Source organism: Entelurus aequoreus, linkage group LG20 (genome assembly GCF_033978785.1).
Source record: "Entelurus aequoreus isolate RoL-2023_Sb linkage group LG20, RoL_Eaeq_v1.1, whole genome shotgun sequence".
Classification (NCBI taxonomy): domain Eukaryota; kingdom Metazoa; phylum Chordata; class Actinopteri; order Syngnathiformes; family Syngnathidae; genus Entelurus; species Entelurus aequoreus.
This window is the reverse complement of record NC_084750.1, coordinates 34,425,314-34,442,751: the sequence shown is the minus strand read 5'-3', so window position 1 is coordinate 34,442,751 and position 17,438 is coordinate 34,425,314. Positions and strand designations below refer to the sequence as shown.

Sequence of the window (17,438 nt, the reverse complement as noted above, 5' to 3'; positions counted from 1 at the left end):
AGTTCATTATTCTATAATATAACATACAATTGTTTGGTCAAAATAAAGTCAATAGTACACAATTACTAAAAAAAAATTAAAAACTAATAAAAATACAATCTCTTAATCATTTAAACCCTTTGGTTTTTGCCCTCCAAAGCCTCCTGGGGCTCTGGAATTATTCTCTGAATCTGTAAACATTACTAAAAACGATTTCGTGAAAATAAAAATATCGACCTGATGGCTCTAGTATCAATCATATACTGATACGCATTGAAAGACATTCATCGGCAAAGCCCGATCACATACTTTTTTCACAATACCCAGCCGATACTGATCAGTGGCCGAATGATCGCACTTTTTATAGGTGCCTATATATTTTTTTCAGTTTTTGGGGGGTTTCATTTCTCCAATGTGCCATGGGCCAATGAAAAACTAACTGTGGAGCTGCACTTTGGATACCCCTGCACTAACGTATCAGTGATCTAGAATGAACACCACTAAATTATTTGAGAATGTATTTTGACCCACAAACCTTTATCAGTGAAGTCCATTCCAGCTTTAAAACCAGGGGGGATTCTGAGTAAATCTGTGGGTAAAAACAACAACAACAGAAAGCGTGTAAGAAGTTAAATAATACCGATGTTGTAGTTACAGTACAGTAGCCACTCGAAAATTGGTCAGATATATAAATAATAGAAACAGAACAAAAAATAAATATAATAAAATGTGTGCATTTAAGGCAGACCTGGGCAAATTAAGGCCCGGGGGACGCATGCGGCCCGTTAAGTTTTTCAATCTGGCCCGCCGGACATTCCCAAAAAATGTTTTTAGATCTTTAAGATGGAAACTCTAGCTCTGATGTGCAGTGATGTTTTCAAATGACCGTAAGTCTTGAACTATACAAAGTATTTCAATGGTTGGAATCTGCGCTTTTGCATGATGATATACTAGTTACTACGGTAATCTAATTAGTTACTATGGTAATCTAAGTCACAGCAGCTCAGACGAGGCACCAAGCAGTGTGGGTCGGGAGCTTTTCCACAGAGTGTTTCCAGAGCGGCCAGCCTGAAATGCGGGTGTCAGGGTCAGACGCGGAAGGAGATTTTAACAACAAAGTTGTAAAGCTTAGGGATATATCAGATATATCAGATTGTAGGTGGGTTTATTTTTCATATTTTGCTGTGTTTGTTGCATTTTTGCTGCGTTTCACTTGATTGTAAAATATGTCAATGGAGAGGGGGTGCGACGTTCATATGTTGTCAATATTCAGTGTTTTATCGGTCATAGTTAATATTGTAAATCACACATGTACATTCTGGGTGTCTCATTCAGTAAAAAAAATTTAAATTCCATTCCGTTTTTTAAGCGGCCTGTCATAAAATTTTTAGCATTCAATCAGGCATTATTGTGAGGTTTTGTATTAGTGTTTCTAAAAATAGATTCCCAGACACATTTTTTTTTCTAAATGTCTCAAAATAATTGCCCAGGCCTGATTTAAAGCATACATACAGGGATCAATCCTTTTCTATCACACACGTTTTATATACAGTAATCCCTCGTTTATCGGTGTATCGCTGTTAATAGGTTTTAAGGGGATTTCCGCGAAGTAGGAATCAGTAATTATAAATAAAATATTTTCATAGCTAGAGTATAAAAACTGTTTATTACCTTCTGAATACATTTTTAAGCATTATGAGAGCTCTCTTGACATGATATAACACCCTTTAGTCAAACTTTACACTCGTTTAATCTAATATAGTAATACTGCATGAAGGTTGAGCAAATCAGTAGACGCGATACTGAACAGCTTGATCTGATTGGTTTGGTCTCATCTAATAGCCAACAGTACTGTAGTACTGCTATTTTTAGTTTATTTAGCTATTTTTATGCTTGAAAAATGCTTAATTTAGGGCAAAAATGTAGAATATGCTTAAAAAACAGATAATTAAAATAAAATGATGCTATGTGGTGAAGCGCATTATGGTGAGGGACGACTCTACGGAACATAGTTGAATAGTATTTTACCCTTTTTTTGTCAAGTTAATACAAAAATATTACAAAATATGCCCATTTGAAAGGGTATACACAACAAAAAGGAAAAAAAATAAGACTGGGAGTTATATCAATTGCTTTGTCCTGTCTTGACGTTTTTGCTCAGGTTCTGGATTTGTGGCCCCTTTTTGCCCTAAAGTGGCTTTAAAAAGTTTTAAAACGGAGATTATATAGGATAGGATAGACTGATATTCATCCCACAATTGGGAAATGATGTGGTACCAGTGCAGGAAAGGTAAAAACAGATAAAACAAGAGGGAAACATTAAAAAACACAAAGGAGGATATAAAAGAGCACAGAGCTGCTGCAACCAGCTGCCACTTGAGCGGTGCCATTTTAACATACAGCAACAAAAGTAAAAATGCAATGAAAAACTAAAAATGGGTGAGATTAGATTACAAGCAGGTGAATTATATTTAGTTATTAGGTCAACATTCGATCATCTAGCTATAATTACACAAATTTAAAAAGGCAATTGGTTGCACTCTAAATAAAGGGGGATTGTATACTTTTATATGCCAAAAAATGGGTGGAGGGGGAATCAAGTATCATTTCCTTCTACTCCACAATTGTGTTCCGCTTTGTGTTGGTCTTTTACATAAAATCCCCAAAAAATCTATTCATGTTTGTGGTCGTATCGGGACGAGATGCAGAAAAATTAAAGGGGTTTTGATACTTTTTTTGGACTTGATTTATCCAGTTTATTTGAACAATGGTAAAACACCATTAAAGATAATCTCACCATTTTCAAAGTCTATTTCCTGTTCCAGCTCAGATTTGTTTTTGATTTGGTCCAGAGTAAGTTCTTCCATGCCCCCTGTGCAGAGGCAGAATGGAAACAAAGTTAGGGTTAATATAGATATTCGAGGTACAGTATGTTCCTCATATTTTATAATAAATACTCACCAGGCAGGAAGGGATAATTGGTGTTGCTGCCTCTCAGACTCTCTGAAGGAGGTCCGGGTTTGCGTTGTAATGACAGTGAGTTCTTTGCAGAAAGACCGGTGTTCTCCAATAAAACCTAAATATGAATTAGTCGACAACAGTCATTTTTTTGTATGAAACAAAGAGTGGAGGACTTTAGAAAGTGTGAATACCTCTGTGAAATCCAGCAGCATCCCTGTGGTCGGATCTCTGACGACAGACAGGCCGGAATGGAGCGGAGCCTGAGTGCAGTTGAGAAGCGAGTCGACATCCGTGTTTCTTTCTGTCACTCTGAAAAAATAAAAGATTCTAACTTTAACTGTACGTTGATGAAATACTCAGTGACCTGACACAAACATTAAGAGCATCTAATGATGATCTAAACTTAGTGTAATATTTATTCTGTTTTAAGTTGTATTTCTGTATTGTGAGTCCAATTTTCGGTGGTACACTGCATCATTCCGAGAGCTCTTTCTAACACTTTTGCGCCATTAAAAACCAGGACTGGGCCAATTGATCCAAATATCGACAGTATCAAAAACAAAGTGTAGTGGTGTTCATATTGTTAGGTTGTTGGTATACAGCGGCATAAAAAAGTATTCATACTATTTACTGTAGCTACAGTATATGTGGTAATCGATCGCATGTGATCGCCATTTCCGATTAAAACCTTTTAATGATCACAAACGCCGATCACCTCTGTATTTATTTTTAATCCCCCGGCTGACAAGCAGCTAGCAGATAATTGTGTATCTCCATGCACAGTGTGGAACAGCTCCCCTAAGTTATTAATTATGGCAAATAAACTGTGATTCTTAGAATCTTAAGTATCATGACAACTATCTTTGAAGAACAAGGCTAAACATGTTACACACCGAGAACAAGCCAAGTGCAGGCATGTTAATAGCTAAGATAACTGCGAAGCTAGTTTTAAACAACACTAAGAAATAAGTGCTTAGTACATTTTTAGAAGTGTAGATGGAACCACGTTGCAGAAGAAAGTAAGCAGATATTAACAGGAAATTAACACGTAGATTAATAAAATGTGTATCAGCACCGTTGAAGCAAGTACACAACACAAAATAGGGCAGATCGATCCATAAATTGGTGGTGTCGATACCAAGGGTAGTATCAGTATATGATTGATACTAGACCAGTGGTTCTTAACCTGGGTTCGATCGAACCCTAGGGGTTCGGTGAGTCGGGCTCAGGGGTTTGGCGGAGGTCCCGACTCATCGTGTAAATAAAAACTTCTCCCTATCGGCGCATTACGGATACGGCAACAGCAGAAGTCAGACTGATTTGCAGGTGTGTAATTTGTTGTGAGTTCATGCACTGTGTTGGTTTTGTTCTTTGAACAAGGTGATGTTCATGCACGGTTCATTTTGTGCACCAGTAAAAAAACATGGTAACACTTTAGTATGGGGAACATATTCACCATCAATTAGTTTCTTATCAACATGCAAATTAGTAACATATTGGCTCTTAACTAGTCATTATTAAGTACTTATTAATGCCTTATTCGGCATGGCCTTATTATAACCCTAACCCTCTAACCCTGGCCCTAACCCTCTAACCCTCTAACCTTAACCCTAACCAAATAACTCTAAATTAAGTCTTTGTTACTTAGAATATCTTTCCCTAGTGTCCAAAAAACTCTAAATTAAGTCTTTGTTACTTAGAATATGTTCCCCATACTAAAGTGTTACCAAAAACATATAACTTTGTCTTGAATTTGAAAAAAAATTGTTTTTATTTTTCACTAGAGAAGGGTTCGGTGAATGCGCATATGAACCTGGTGTGGTTCGGTACCTCCAACAAGGTGAAGAACCACTGTACTCGTCTCATTAGATTGATTTTTTTTTTCTCAAAATCGTTATTGTTCATGTTTACAAATTAAGGGAATAAATCCCTGGACACAGGAGGACTTTGAGGGCAAAAACCAAATTATTTAAATGAGGAGTTGATTATAGTTTTAACTATTGTTTTGTTATTGTGTACTATTGACTGGTTTTGATGAAACACTTGTATGTAATAAAAGAGAATAAGGATCTAGTTTAAACATTGTTTGATATTGTTAAACAGTCAAAAGCACTTCTCCATAAATAAATTAAAACATTTACAGTTCACACGTGTTAACGATATCGGTATTGGTATCGGATGGTTTTATTCGATGATAATCAGTATCGGAATTGGCAGCATCAAACCCTATCCGTACTATTTAACTTTTTGTCACGTTACAACATAAACGTGAATATATTTTATTTGGATTTTACATGACGGATCAACACGAAGCGACACACAATTATAGTGTAAAGGAAAATTATATGTGATTTGAAAACATTTTTTAACAATTCAAAAACCTAAAAGTCTAGTGTGCAGAAGTGTCCATCATCTGAGCGCAAAAAATTACCTTCAGAAGTTGCCTGACGATTGCTGAATGCTCGAATGTTGACCTAATAATTAAATAGAGTCATCTACAATAATCCCTCGTTTATCAATGTCAGTTAATATCTAGAGCATAAAAACTGTTTACTATCCTTTCAATAAATTTTTCAACATAACGAGAGCACTCTAGACATGAAAGAACACAATTTAGTCCTTAATGCTGGCTGAGGCTGAACCAATCAGTGGCTAAGATACTGAACAGCGTGCTCTGGTTTGGTCTCATCTAGGGGCTAATACTACTGTAGTATTGATATTTTTAGTTCATTTAACAATATTTTTTTATTATGCACTACGGACATCGGCGATCACCACCAGCCATCTGTTTGAGTGACTTTAACCACAACACAACATCCCAGATGATATAGGGAGATCAGCGGCTCACCGTGGTTTGTTGTCTGCAACAAAGGTAGGAGACGATTGCGGGCGGACAAGAGAGACTGACGTACAGGTCTGGAACTATACACGCTGGCTAAGGTTCAAACTTTCACCAAGTCAAACTTTCTAATGCTCGATCCTGGACGTATACATGTGTATATTGAGAATAAAAGGCTTTTCTATTCAATATCATATCCCAGGAACTCCGCTGCACGGCTGCTTCGAGTTGTAAACAACAGAGGCTTAAGGCTATAGGTATGCTACGAGCTACATCGCAAATGTGATAACATATTATATAACTTACTCATTCATTGCCAAACACAGTATGCACTGATCCGATTAAAAGTCGTTTTTAAGAAAATCCTTCTTTATTTTGCCAGAGGACGGTGATGCTATTGTTATAAAGTAGAAGGCTAAGCTAGCTACACAACAACTCGAGCTAACGTTGCTAACGTATTATTCACACATTTCTAACCTACTGTTATACTTACCGTTTCATTGTCTGCCATTATTAATAGTCACCGAGCCTGCCAATAAAATGTGTTTTTCGGAAAATGCATCATTTTGTGGGTGAAGCAGGACTCTTCTTGGCACACACTCAAAGCGACTTCTTCACAATTGAAGGCACATTGCCGCGAAACAAAAAAGTTAGTAAGGCACTTCCTACTTCTTCAGATGACACTGGAATAAACTAAAGCAGTCTGGGTAGATTTATACCATACATGGATAATCCGTTGACGATGTTCCCAATTGGTGACGTCACCAATTGTGCACATTCAAAACAGACCGTTTGGAGGAAGTAGATAGGAAGGCAAGATTGTTTTATAAGTATCGCCACAATGCCTTTTTCAAATTTTCAGGACTTATGCAGATCCCAAATGAACAACAGCAGGTATCAATAGGTAAGAAAAGTTGGTTTTGCATGATAGGACCCCTTTAATGAGATTGAACATTTTTAAGTATTGTTATCTGCAGTACTGGCTAATCTTTGCCGTATCGCCCATCCCTACTGCAAACTGTAACCCCCATAATAAGCACATACTAAACAGCAGTAAATAAGGTTTTCTTAGGAGTGGAAACGCACTTGAGAAACCTCTGGAAGGCAAAGTCTGTGTCGTGTAAAGGAAGCCAGGCTGGGTCCTGTAAAAACTGTTTCTTCACTTCAGCCTCCAGACTCAGGCATGTAGGGGGAAGACCATTAGGGAGCTGGAGAAGGAAAGATAGTACAGGATTATCAACTAAAAAAAAAAGATGCAGGTATTCCAGGCAGGAGGTTCAACAAACTATGAGTCTAAACCTGGCATTTGAGTTGATTTGCCCTAAGATGCGAAACTAGGACAGCTGGTCTGAGTTAGTTCAATCAATCCTGAGTATGTTGACTCCGAGTTAAAGGGGAATTGCCCTTTTTTTGGAATTGTGCCACAATCATTATGAAAGACATGAAACTGTTGTATTTTATTTTATGCATTATAAATAGTAAACAAATGCGATCAAAAGTCTGCTTACAATGGAGCTTTTGGGATCCGCTCTATTCTGCCTAAAAAGCCCTTAAAAAACATCCAAACATCTCCATTAAGGTTTTATATACATGATGTAAGTATATATGTAATGTAGTAACAGGCACATTTATAATTACATTTAATATTTACGTATCTCGATCATTTTAAGCATATGAGGCGCATTCATTTTAAAACGCATCACGACGTTCACTTTTTTCCCTCGACAACATCACTGATTATTACTCACTGCAGACTTTATGAGAGCCAACAAACATAATAAAACATCACTTACTGTACAAGGTCTGCTGTCATTAGGATGCCGACTGCTAGGATGTTCTTATATTCCCGTTTAGATTAAGAATGACTCATAATACTCATAATGGAACCAAGCGTCGTTTCCTGTGTAAATTGGCGGTCAAAGTGTACCAACATGTCAGAATCCGTCTTTGTCCTTCAAATATCCAAGTGAAAGGCATGAGTTATCTACAACAAAGTTTGACGAGCAAGTAAACAAGGAAGTAGCATGCAAGCTTGTGATCACGGCGCAGCTATAAATAGTTTGTCTGCGTTAGCGCTTATAATAACAACATCACTAATACTTGGTTAATATTCAAGTCATGAAATATAAAATGAGTATTGTAGGCGCTTTTTGAATGGTTATTTATTGGGGTTTATGGTTGGAATAGAGGACCTCCGATTGGCTCTGTTCTAAGCAGACTTTTATTAATGTTTATTTACGAGTTTGAATGCATTAAAAAAAAAAAATCTGTCGTCATGTCTTTCATAATAATTGTGAATGATAGTAAAAAAAAATGCAGTTCCCCTTCAAGACCACGATAAAAAGACATGATCATTGGAGCGCAGAATCTATGATTCACCATAGCAACTTGGGACAGAGAAAATGCTGTGTTATCCAGCTGGAAATGAAAATGTTAATGCATGTATATTAATGTTTTATCAGTGTTAACACTATTTTAGAAAGAAAAACAATACAGTAAAATAAAATTGGACTGAAGTGAGGAACAATTAATGCCAGAGTCAATGCATGATTTAAATGCAGAAGTTTATTTGATATGATATTTAAGTGCAAAAACACACATGGAGGCAGCTGAAAAATATATTTATTTGTTTTAATTATATGTGTGGAGTTTGCATGTTCTCCCCGTGACTGCGTGGGTTCCCTCCGGGTACTCCGGCTTCCTCCCACCTCCAAAGACATGCACCTGGGGATAGGTTGATTGGCAACACTAAATTGGCCCTAGTGTGTGAATGTGAGTGTGAATGTTGTCTGTCTATCTGTGTTGGCCCTGCGATGAGGTGGCGACTTGTCCAGGGTGTACCCCGCCTTCCGCCCGATTGTAGCTGAGATAGGCTCCAGCGCCCCCCGCGACCCCGAAGGGAATAAGCGGTAGAAATGGATGGATGGATGGATGTAAAATTAATGCAAATGCAAAGTAAATATCGATGAGTGGCTTTTTGTATATTTTCTTCAGTTGGACTAGTCCTTCTCAAAAAGTGGGCGGGTGACCTTGGGGAACATGCTTTTTATTCTGTACCGTATGTAAGACTAAGCTTCACTGCAACCACGGTGGGAGACGAGGAAAGGCCGGTGTGTTGCTTACTTTAATGTTTATAAATTTACAATGTTATGCAGAGGTATAAATATAACAATTATATAGACAAATTATACAATTTAGAGTCACAGTGGAAAGTGGGGGTGGGGGGTGGGGGGGGGTGGGTGTGAGGTGGGTGCAAAATATGTTCTCCTTCCTGGGGTGGAGCTCATCTATATTATGTACTCTTGAAAATAATCTGCCATTTGGAGGGTTACTTTGCTTTCTACTAGTAATATATATTTGTATAAAATACTGTATTCATTTGACATTAGGATTAGGATTAACACAGGTTAAATATATGAAATCACATGGCAACAGGTCACTTCATATTCGTCATAATTTAATTAAATATGTGCAAAATTGAGAACCAGAGTCCTCCACAGTGGACATGTTTGTATTAGTTTGGAGGACGCTGCGGGATACAGCACATATTTTAGTTTAACAATAATGAAAACAGTATGTATGTCTCTGTTGGTTACATTTTTTTTTATTATTATTTAAACAAATCCAATAAATATTAAATATCCAAAATCAAGGATTTTTTTTTTATTGACTAACAATTTTTTTTTTCCCTAGAGGGGGGGAGGGGTCACCCACATCTGCAGTCCTCTCCAATGTTTCTCATAGTCATTCACATTGACATCCCACTGGGTTGTGAGTTTTTCCTTGCCCTTATGTGGGCTCTGAACCGAGGATGTCGTTGTGGCTTGTGCAGCCCTTTGAGACACTTGTGATTTAGGGCTATATAAATAAACTGATTGATTGATTGATTGATTTTCCTTAGCAGTCTTATACAATGATAGTATAACTAACTAACCGTGGACTCCAAAACCCTCTCTTGGCATAAATATTCAGGTTTATGTTTGGACATCTACTGGGTTACAAAGAAGCAGACACGTCATGTCTGACTGCTTGCTTCATGTTTATCAGAAGGTACCATGAAAAAACTCAGGTAGAGTAAGTTACAGAGTAAGTTGCCATGGTAACTGACTCTGAATTTAACTATTTTTAATCATTTAGATGCACTAGCAATGACCCTGCATAGGCAATCTTACTGTAGTCTGGGGAGGGAAAGGCAGCCCCGGTGAAGGATGGGTGATGATTTCAAACCTGCCAGAGCATCCCATCTCCAACAGGGACAAGGGAAGGTCCATGGGGCCCGCCGGGGGCACAGCTGCAGTGCAGTGAGGTAAACAAATGCATGCGAGTTCACAGGCATGTGGGACACATCTAAACACCGTTTAAAACAAATATGTTCTCAATAATGATTTATATATTTTGCATGTATTAACATTGATTAGCAAGTTAGTAAAGTAATACGTTAAATGTTACACCAAAAGCTATGATGACGTTGAAGAGAAGTTGCCCAAAACACCACAGTCAATCAACAGAAGTGGGTTCGTTCAAAATGAGGCATGATTATTTTCTAACTTTACTTTATATGAAAAGAAACTGGTGGTATTTTCATTAAATCCCACTTACTTATTCTGTCCATTTATCTCAGTCACTGATGTTTTAGTTGTTGCTGTTTAGCCGAACCGGAAGTAGCTTGCATGACACGCGGAAGTTGCTTGGAATATATCTTAAATCAAAAATGATAAAAACCGTATTTTATTGTTAATATGAATAACATGTCTTTGTAATATAATGAATGAAATACAATACAACCACCACATATCAAAATGGTGCAATTTTATGAAGTTACTTTTTTTCCTCCGACAGAACGTCGCTTTTTGTTACGTCATATGTGCGCGACTGTGTTTTTGTTCCGGTGAGCTTGTATGTAGGTAAGCAGAATATATTTCGAATATATTACATACTACTACACTATGATTCGCTTTTGATGTATAAAATGAATATAATTTTCTTTTGTAATTTCGATTAGTTCGTGTTATCAATCTAATCAGCCTTTGTTGTATGACCGCGACAATAAACTACTGTTTGTATTGTTTGATGCCAATAATTATTATTCATGTTTTTTCCTAGTCATCATGGTGGCGTTTCCAGTTTCACTGACTGAAGAAGAGGAGGCTTTGCAAAAAAAATATGCTAAACTCAAGAAAAAGGTAAAATGCATGCCTTATGTTGAGAAAAAAAACGTAAGTTTTTTTAAAATGCCTGAATTGTTTTTGTTTGCGGATGACTCGGCCCTGCTGGTATCCGGCAAGGACAAGTCACAGTTGGAGAAAATTCTCAGTGCTGAACTCTGTAGAATTTGCAACTGTCTCGCTGACAACAAGCTATCCATACACTTGGGTAAAACGGAATCCATCCTATTTGGGTCCCACATCAACCTTAAGAAAGTCAATGACTTCACTATAAAAGTGGGTGGCATTGTTATCACCAGGAAAGATGAGGTCACCTACCTAGGTTCCATTCTAGAGGCTAATCTTTCCTGTGATAAGATGGCAACCAAGGTAATCAAAAAGGTCAACCAACGAACGAGATTTCTCTAAAGAATCTCCTCTCTGGTCAACAAAAGCACCATGAAGATTCTAGCGGGAACTCTCATTCAACCCTTTTTCGATTACGCATGCACCTCCTGGTACCCTAGCACCTCCAAAACCCTCAAATCTAAACTCCAAACATCCCAGAACAAGCTGGTCAGATTACTTCTAGACCTCCACCCCAGATACACCTGACTCCTACCCACTTCTCCAAAGTGGGCTGGCTCAGGGTGGAGGACAGAGTAAAACAACTTGCACTGAGCCTAGTCTATAAAATCCACTGCACCTCCCTGATACCTAAGTACATGTCAAACTACTTCCTTAACGTAAATGACCGCCATAATCACAACACCAGGGGGAGCTCCACTAACCACGTTAAACCCAGATTCCGATCTAACAAAGGTCTTAACTCATTCTCTTTCTATGCCACATCAATATGGAATGCACTCCCAACAGGTGTAAATGAAAGGGCATCTCTATCCTCCTTCAAAACCGCACTAAAAGAACACCTCCAGGCAACTTCAACCCTAAACTAACACCCTCCCTTCCACATCCTACCTCCCCGGTTTGTAAATAATCAAATGTAGATACTTATTCTTATGCTTTCTGATCTCTCTCTCTCTATGTCCACTACTTGCTATACATATCCTACCAAGTCCTACACTGTTCCAATGTCCATTTCTCTGATGATGCAATTGTTGATGACTGAAGTGTTGATATCAACCAAACCTAACCCCCCCCATCCCCTCCACATCCCACACCCCGGATTGTAAATAATGTAAATAATTCTATGTATATACTCTGATGATTATCTTGTGTGATGACTGTATTATGATGATAGTATATATCTGTATCATGAATCAATTTAAGTGGACCCGGACTTAAACAAGTTGAAAAACGTATTCAGGTGTTACCATTTAGTGGTCAATTGTACGGAATATGTACTGCACTGTGCAATTTACTAATAAAAGTTTCAATCAATCAATCAATTCCCCTGTACAGGTATAAACTAAACCTATTGATTGGGCCCACTATTAAAGCAGTGGGGTCACTTTCGTTTTCATCGAGGGGCACATTGCAGTTATGGCTGCCGTCAGAGGGACTGCCTGTAACAGTAAACATATCATATGAATTTGCCTATGCAACTGATTATTATATACATAAAGATTTATATGAATGTATTGAATACAAAGTCTCCCTACTAACCCACCAGTGCCTCCATGGAAATGCCCCCCTCTACCTCAAAGAACTACTCACCCCCAAATCCTCCACACGACACCTCCGCTCCGGACAGGCTAACCTCCTCCAACCTCCGAGGACTAAGCTACGGACAATGGTGTTTCGCCGCTCCCAGTCTGTGGAACGCTCTCCCTGACCACCTGAGGGCACCACAGACTGTGGATGCTTTTAAAAAAAGTCTTAAAAACCCTTCTTTTTAAAAAAGCCTTTTTTTTTTTAGATATATGCATACTAGTTCTGTTTATTTATTTTTTAAATTTAATACACTGTAGCACTTTGAGATTGTTTACTCAATGTAAAGGGCTTTTTACAAATAAAATCTCTTATTATTATTACTATATATTACGTACACTGTAAAAATTGTAAATTTACTGTAAATCTGTAGATTCTACAGTGAAAAACTGTCAGTATCAGTCACCATAATTTTACTGTAAGATATAGTGTTTTTTTTATTGGGGGCCACAGTGGAAATGGAAAAACAGTACCACTTTTATTTTTAATTCTGGCAACTGAGCTGCTAGTTTGTACCGTAAAAAAATGTGTGACCGTTTTTACATTTATAGTAATATACCGTTAAATCCACAACTGTAGATTTAAACTGGCAGCTCAGTAAACATAATTTCAAACAGTGGTAAATTTTTTTCAATCTACAGTAATATGCTGTGAAAAATTATTGTAAATTTTACTGTAAACTTATCATTTTTACAGCAAGATAATTTGCTTTGAAATCATAAGTCAAGCAGATATTGATATTTATTTTTACTTTGACGAAATAAAATGTTTGTAAAGTATGGTAATATAATATTTGTTTCAATATTGGATACTATTAAAGTTTAAAAGGTATGCAATGTCATGCAGTTAATATCTGTTTTTCAGTCAAAATGAAAAAAAAGAATACATTTGGTAAGAAAAGATAACGTACTTTACAGACTTATATTTCTTCCAGGTCGTTTACGGGCCATGTAAAATGATGTGGCGGGTCATATCTGGCCCCGAGGATTTGAGTTTGACGCATGTGTATTAATGCTACATGTACTACACTTACTGACAAGCCTTACTTCCCCACCCTTGTGTTTTAGAGAAAAGCACTGCTTGCTCTTAAGAAGCAGAATACAACCAACCAGACAAACCAGAGCGGATTAAAACGCAGTAAGTTTATTTTATGTGACTTGAAAAGTCAATGGTTACTTTTTTTCATCAAATTGTGGCATATTTAGTGTCGTAATATTGTTTTGTTTTTATTGAAACACTCTTTGATTACAGCGCTGTCAGACCAGCCAGTTGTTGACACTGCCACGGCAACCGAGCAAGCCAAGATGTTGATCAAGTCGGGTGCAATAAGCGCCATCAAATCGGAGAACAAGAACTCTGGTTTTAAACGTTCTCGCATGCTGGAGATTAAACTAAAGGTGAGATTGTTGTGCATTTTTTAAACAAATTATGTATGGTGGTGTATGTTCACTTGCCATTTCACTTTTTTGTGCATTACAGGATCCCGAAAAAGGTCCAGTTCCTGCTTTCTTGCCTTTCCAAAGGAGTGTGTCCACAGATGAAGTTGAACCTGAGGTATTGTGGAGTCACAGCATGCTGTTGATACATTTTACTGTGTGCTTTTTCCCTCACATGTTTACACAAACCAGTCATGGGAATACATTTCATGTGCATTTTTGGTTTTTAAGGATTTATTCAAACATTTTCCAAAGTCATCTTTTATGACCTCTGATAAAAAAAAGTATTTGGTGCACATATTTGAACTTGTTCAGATTGTTCTCTCATTTACACAGGTTCAAAATTATACATACAGGTTGAAATTTAAACAGTACATGCCAAAAGTTTGGACACACCTTCTCATTGAATGTGTTTTCTTTATTCTCATGACTATTGTAGACATTGTAGATTGTCACTGAAGGCATCAAAACTATGAATGAACACATGTGGAGTTATGTACTTAACAAAAAAAGGTGAAATAACTGAAAACATGTTTTGTATTGTAGTTTCTTCAAAATAGCCACTCTTTGCTCTTATTACTTCTTTGCACACTCTTGGCATTCTCTCGATGAGCTTCAAGAGGTAGTCACCTGAAATGGTTTTCACTTAACAGGTGTCATAGTTTTGATGCCTTCAGTGACTATCTACAATGTAAATAGTCATGAAAATAAAGAAAACGCATTGAAATGAGAAGGTGTGTCCAAACTTTTGGCCTGCACTGTTCGTGCACCTCCATTAAACAGGTTACCGTAGTTGTCATTCAGGGTGGTTGTTTCACTCACATCTCGCCACCAGAGGGTGCTGTCTTAAAAATTGTAGAATACAAATTTACAGAATTAGAATCAGAGCTCTCCTATACAGTCTTATCTGAAGTAAGACAGCTGATCCTGACATGAGAGGACGTCTTTCATGTCAAATAGTAATCTTTACATATGGTTTTCCCTAGTCTGGAAGGAGATCCCAGAGGAAGTCGCTGTACGAAAGGTAGTACTGTGCACTTGTTCAGCACACCTGATGTGCAGATTGTATCGCCGTGAGATCGTTCTCATGCATTTTCCTGCAGCTTTGTCAGTTCCAGTGACAGATACCGGGACGAGGACGACGGGGGCGGCGTGTCCTCCAGCCGAGAGACGGACAGAGGCCGAGAGACGGACAGAGACCGCGATCGGGAGCGGGACAGAGAGCGGGAACGGGACAGCGAACGAGAGCGCGAGAGAGACCCCGAGCGCGATAGAGAGCGAGAGAGGGACCGTGACAGAGAGCGGGGTCGAGATAGAGAAGGCGAAAGGGATAGAGAACGTGACAGGGACAGGGAGCGAGACAGAGACAGAGAAAGAGACCGGGAGAGGGACCGAGAGACAGACAGAGAGCGGGACCGGAGCAGCGAGAGAGATCGGGACCGTGAAGGTGAAAGAGAGAGAGATGGGTCCTTCAGACGTGAGTAACCACGCAAGGACTCACAGGCTCCTAGTTCATGGCTCCATGTGTAAACTCCATTTTTTCTTTTTGTCAGGTTCTGATTCTTATCCTGAGCGCAGAGTGAGGAAAGGGAACACTGTGTATGTTTATGGATCGGGGCTCTCTGAGGACAGCATGCGCTCTGCTTTCTCTCAACATGGCAACATCATCGACCTCTCCATGGACAACCCACGCAAGTCAGCAGCTATAAATGGCTTCCTCCTTTCTCTATTGCTTGGATTGTTTACAAAAAAAAAAAAATCAGTGTTGAGTGTGTATTACTCACTTTGTTTTCTAGTTGTGCATTCATTACTTTTGAGAAGATGGAGTCTGCAGACCTGGCAGTAACTGAGGTTGGTATGAACTTTACCTAGAATATGCAAGTTCTGACTGAGGGGTATGCCTGCAAAATTAGCTGAACAGGTTAGCATGGTAACAGTTAGAATGTCAAGTACCAAGTTATATGACTCTTAGGTAGGCTGACCATATTCTGAAATCCCAAAAAGAGGACACATATATGCGTGCCAAAGCGGGCAGCACGCCAAGGCCGGGACTAGGTGAAAATTTGCCAATGATACTCGAACTTGCTTTATAAATAATATATTTATTTAAATAAAGCATTTTTTCTCCTCTGTTGACAGCAGTGTTGGCGCTAGGAATATTCAAAATGGGGTCCCACAATAAATTTTTGGGGTCACACTTTTTTGTAAGCGTTTTGAAAAAAAATTATAAACGTATACATTATCCTGTTATATCTCACCTACTATATTGTGTTTTGGAAAAAGGTTGTCATAAACGTTAATTCATTTTAAAAAAATAATAAAAAAAGAAAACTAATTTGTGTACATATGTAAATGTATTCAGTTATAAACATTCATTCACTTTCTTCTTTCCTTCATGTATTCAAACTTTACCGCTGCTGGTAGTTTTTTCTATATTTTTATTTAATAAGTTGTAGGTGTATTTATTTCAGTATAAAAGTGTAAATAGTGTTTTGCTTCGGTCATGAAATGATGATAATGGTGTGCCAGGGCATACATACATTTTAACATTGAAAATACACGCAACTAACTCAAAATGCCGGACATTTGAGGCATTTAAGAAACTCCGCCCGGACAGCCCCGTAAAAGAGGACATGTCCGGGGAAAAGAGGACGTATGGTCAGTCTAGATAAATGTGGAAGTAGTAACCCTTTTTAATACAGAATAAGTGCTACATTAAAGCGGGAAAGAATGGACGGCCCAATTGTCCTGACCAAGTGGAATGTTTTGATGGTGTGATTGTTGAAATCGTTAGAAAACACGGGAGAAGTAGTCATAACATTTGGAGAAAAAAAAGGAAAATTGAGGCAAAGTAGACCTCTTTTACAGATTTACCTTGTTGTTGTTCCCCCCAGTTGAATGGGAGCACGGTGGGAGACGTTCACATCAAAGTCAGCATCGCCAGGAAGCAGCCCATGCTGGACGCTGCCACTGGAAAATCTGTGTGGGCCTCTTTGGGTAAAACGCTGAGTTTTGTTTTTGTTTTTTTTCTTTCATTCGCTTTTCCTGTGCATCTTCACTGTTGGTTAACCTGCACTTTTGCCTCTTTTATTTACAGCTGTGCACAACAGCGCCAAAGGCTCTTACAGGGACAAGAGGAACCAGGTGGTGTACAGTGAAGATTTCCTGTAGCGAAACAAGCAGATAGCTGTTATTTTCTCTCCATTCTTTAGATTTTGTCTAGGACTGTATCTGTAAAAATACTTTTTTCATACATATTAACTTTTTTTTTGTAATTACTAGTTCAATTGTTGAGGTTTTTGTTTTGACTAATAAAGCAAGCCCAATAAAAATTATTCCTACAGTTATTTTGGTAGTGGGTGTCAGTACAGGGCCACAGCTTCTAGTAAAATATAGTTTACATAACCA

General features: G+C 38.1%; 2 protein-coding genes across 2 annotated transcripts in view; one reads left to right on the top strand and one right to left on the bottom strand.

Annotated features, from left to right (window-relative positions):
* skic2 (SKI2 subunit of superkiller complex) overlaps positions 1 to 10,519 on the bottom strand; it is a 36,141-nt gene extending 25,622 nt beyond the window's left edge. Inside the window, exons 1-7 of the mRNA XM_062029993.1 lie at positions 10,379 to 10,519; positions 9,952 to 10,070; positions 6,866 to 6,987; positions 3,132 to 3,249; positions 2,941 to 3,055; positions 2,777 to 2,851; positions 515 to 568 (exon numbers count right to left, since the gene is read on the bottom strand). Coding sequence (XP_061885977.1) covers positions 515 to 568; positions 2,777 to 2,851; positions 2,941 to 3,055; positions 3,132 to 3,249; positions 6,866 to 6,987; positions 9,952 to 10,070; positions 10,379 to 10,391 — 616 coding nt within the window. The 5' untranslated portion in view covers positions 10,392 to 10,519. The remainder of the gene's footprint in view (positions 1 to 514; positions 569 to 2,776; positions 2,852 to 2,940; positions 3,056 to 3,131; positions 3,250 to 6,865; positions 6,988 to 9,951; positions 10,071 to 10,378) is intronic.
* A 102-nt stretch (positions 10,520 to 10,621) lies between these two features.
* Positions 10,622 to 17,371, top strand: nelfe (negative elongation factor complex member E). The gene is made up of 11 exons (XM_062028918.1): positions 10,622 to 10,683; positions 10,883 to 10,962; positions 13,662 to 13,731; positions 13,846 to 13,991; positions 14,074 to 14,148; positions 15,017 to 15,054; positions 15,134 to 15,507; positions 15,584 to 15,725; positions 15,827 to 15,881; positions 16,925 to 17,027; positions 17,128 to 17,371. The coding sequence occupies exons 2-11, from the start codon at positions 10,888 to 10,890 to the stop codon at positions 17,199 to 17,201; spliced, it is 1,152 nt and encodes a 383-aa protein (XP_061884902.1). The 5' UTR covers positions 10,622 to 10,683; positions 10,883 to 10,887; the 3' UTR covers positions 17,202 to 17,371.
* The last annotated feature ends 67 nt before the right edge of the window (positions 17,372 to 17,438 follow it).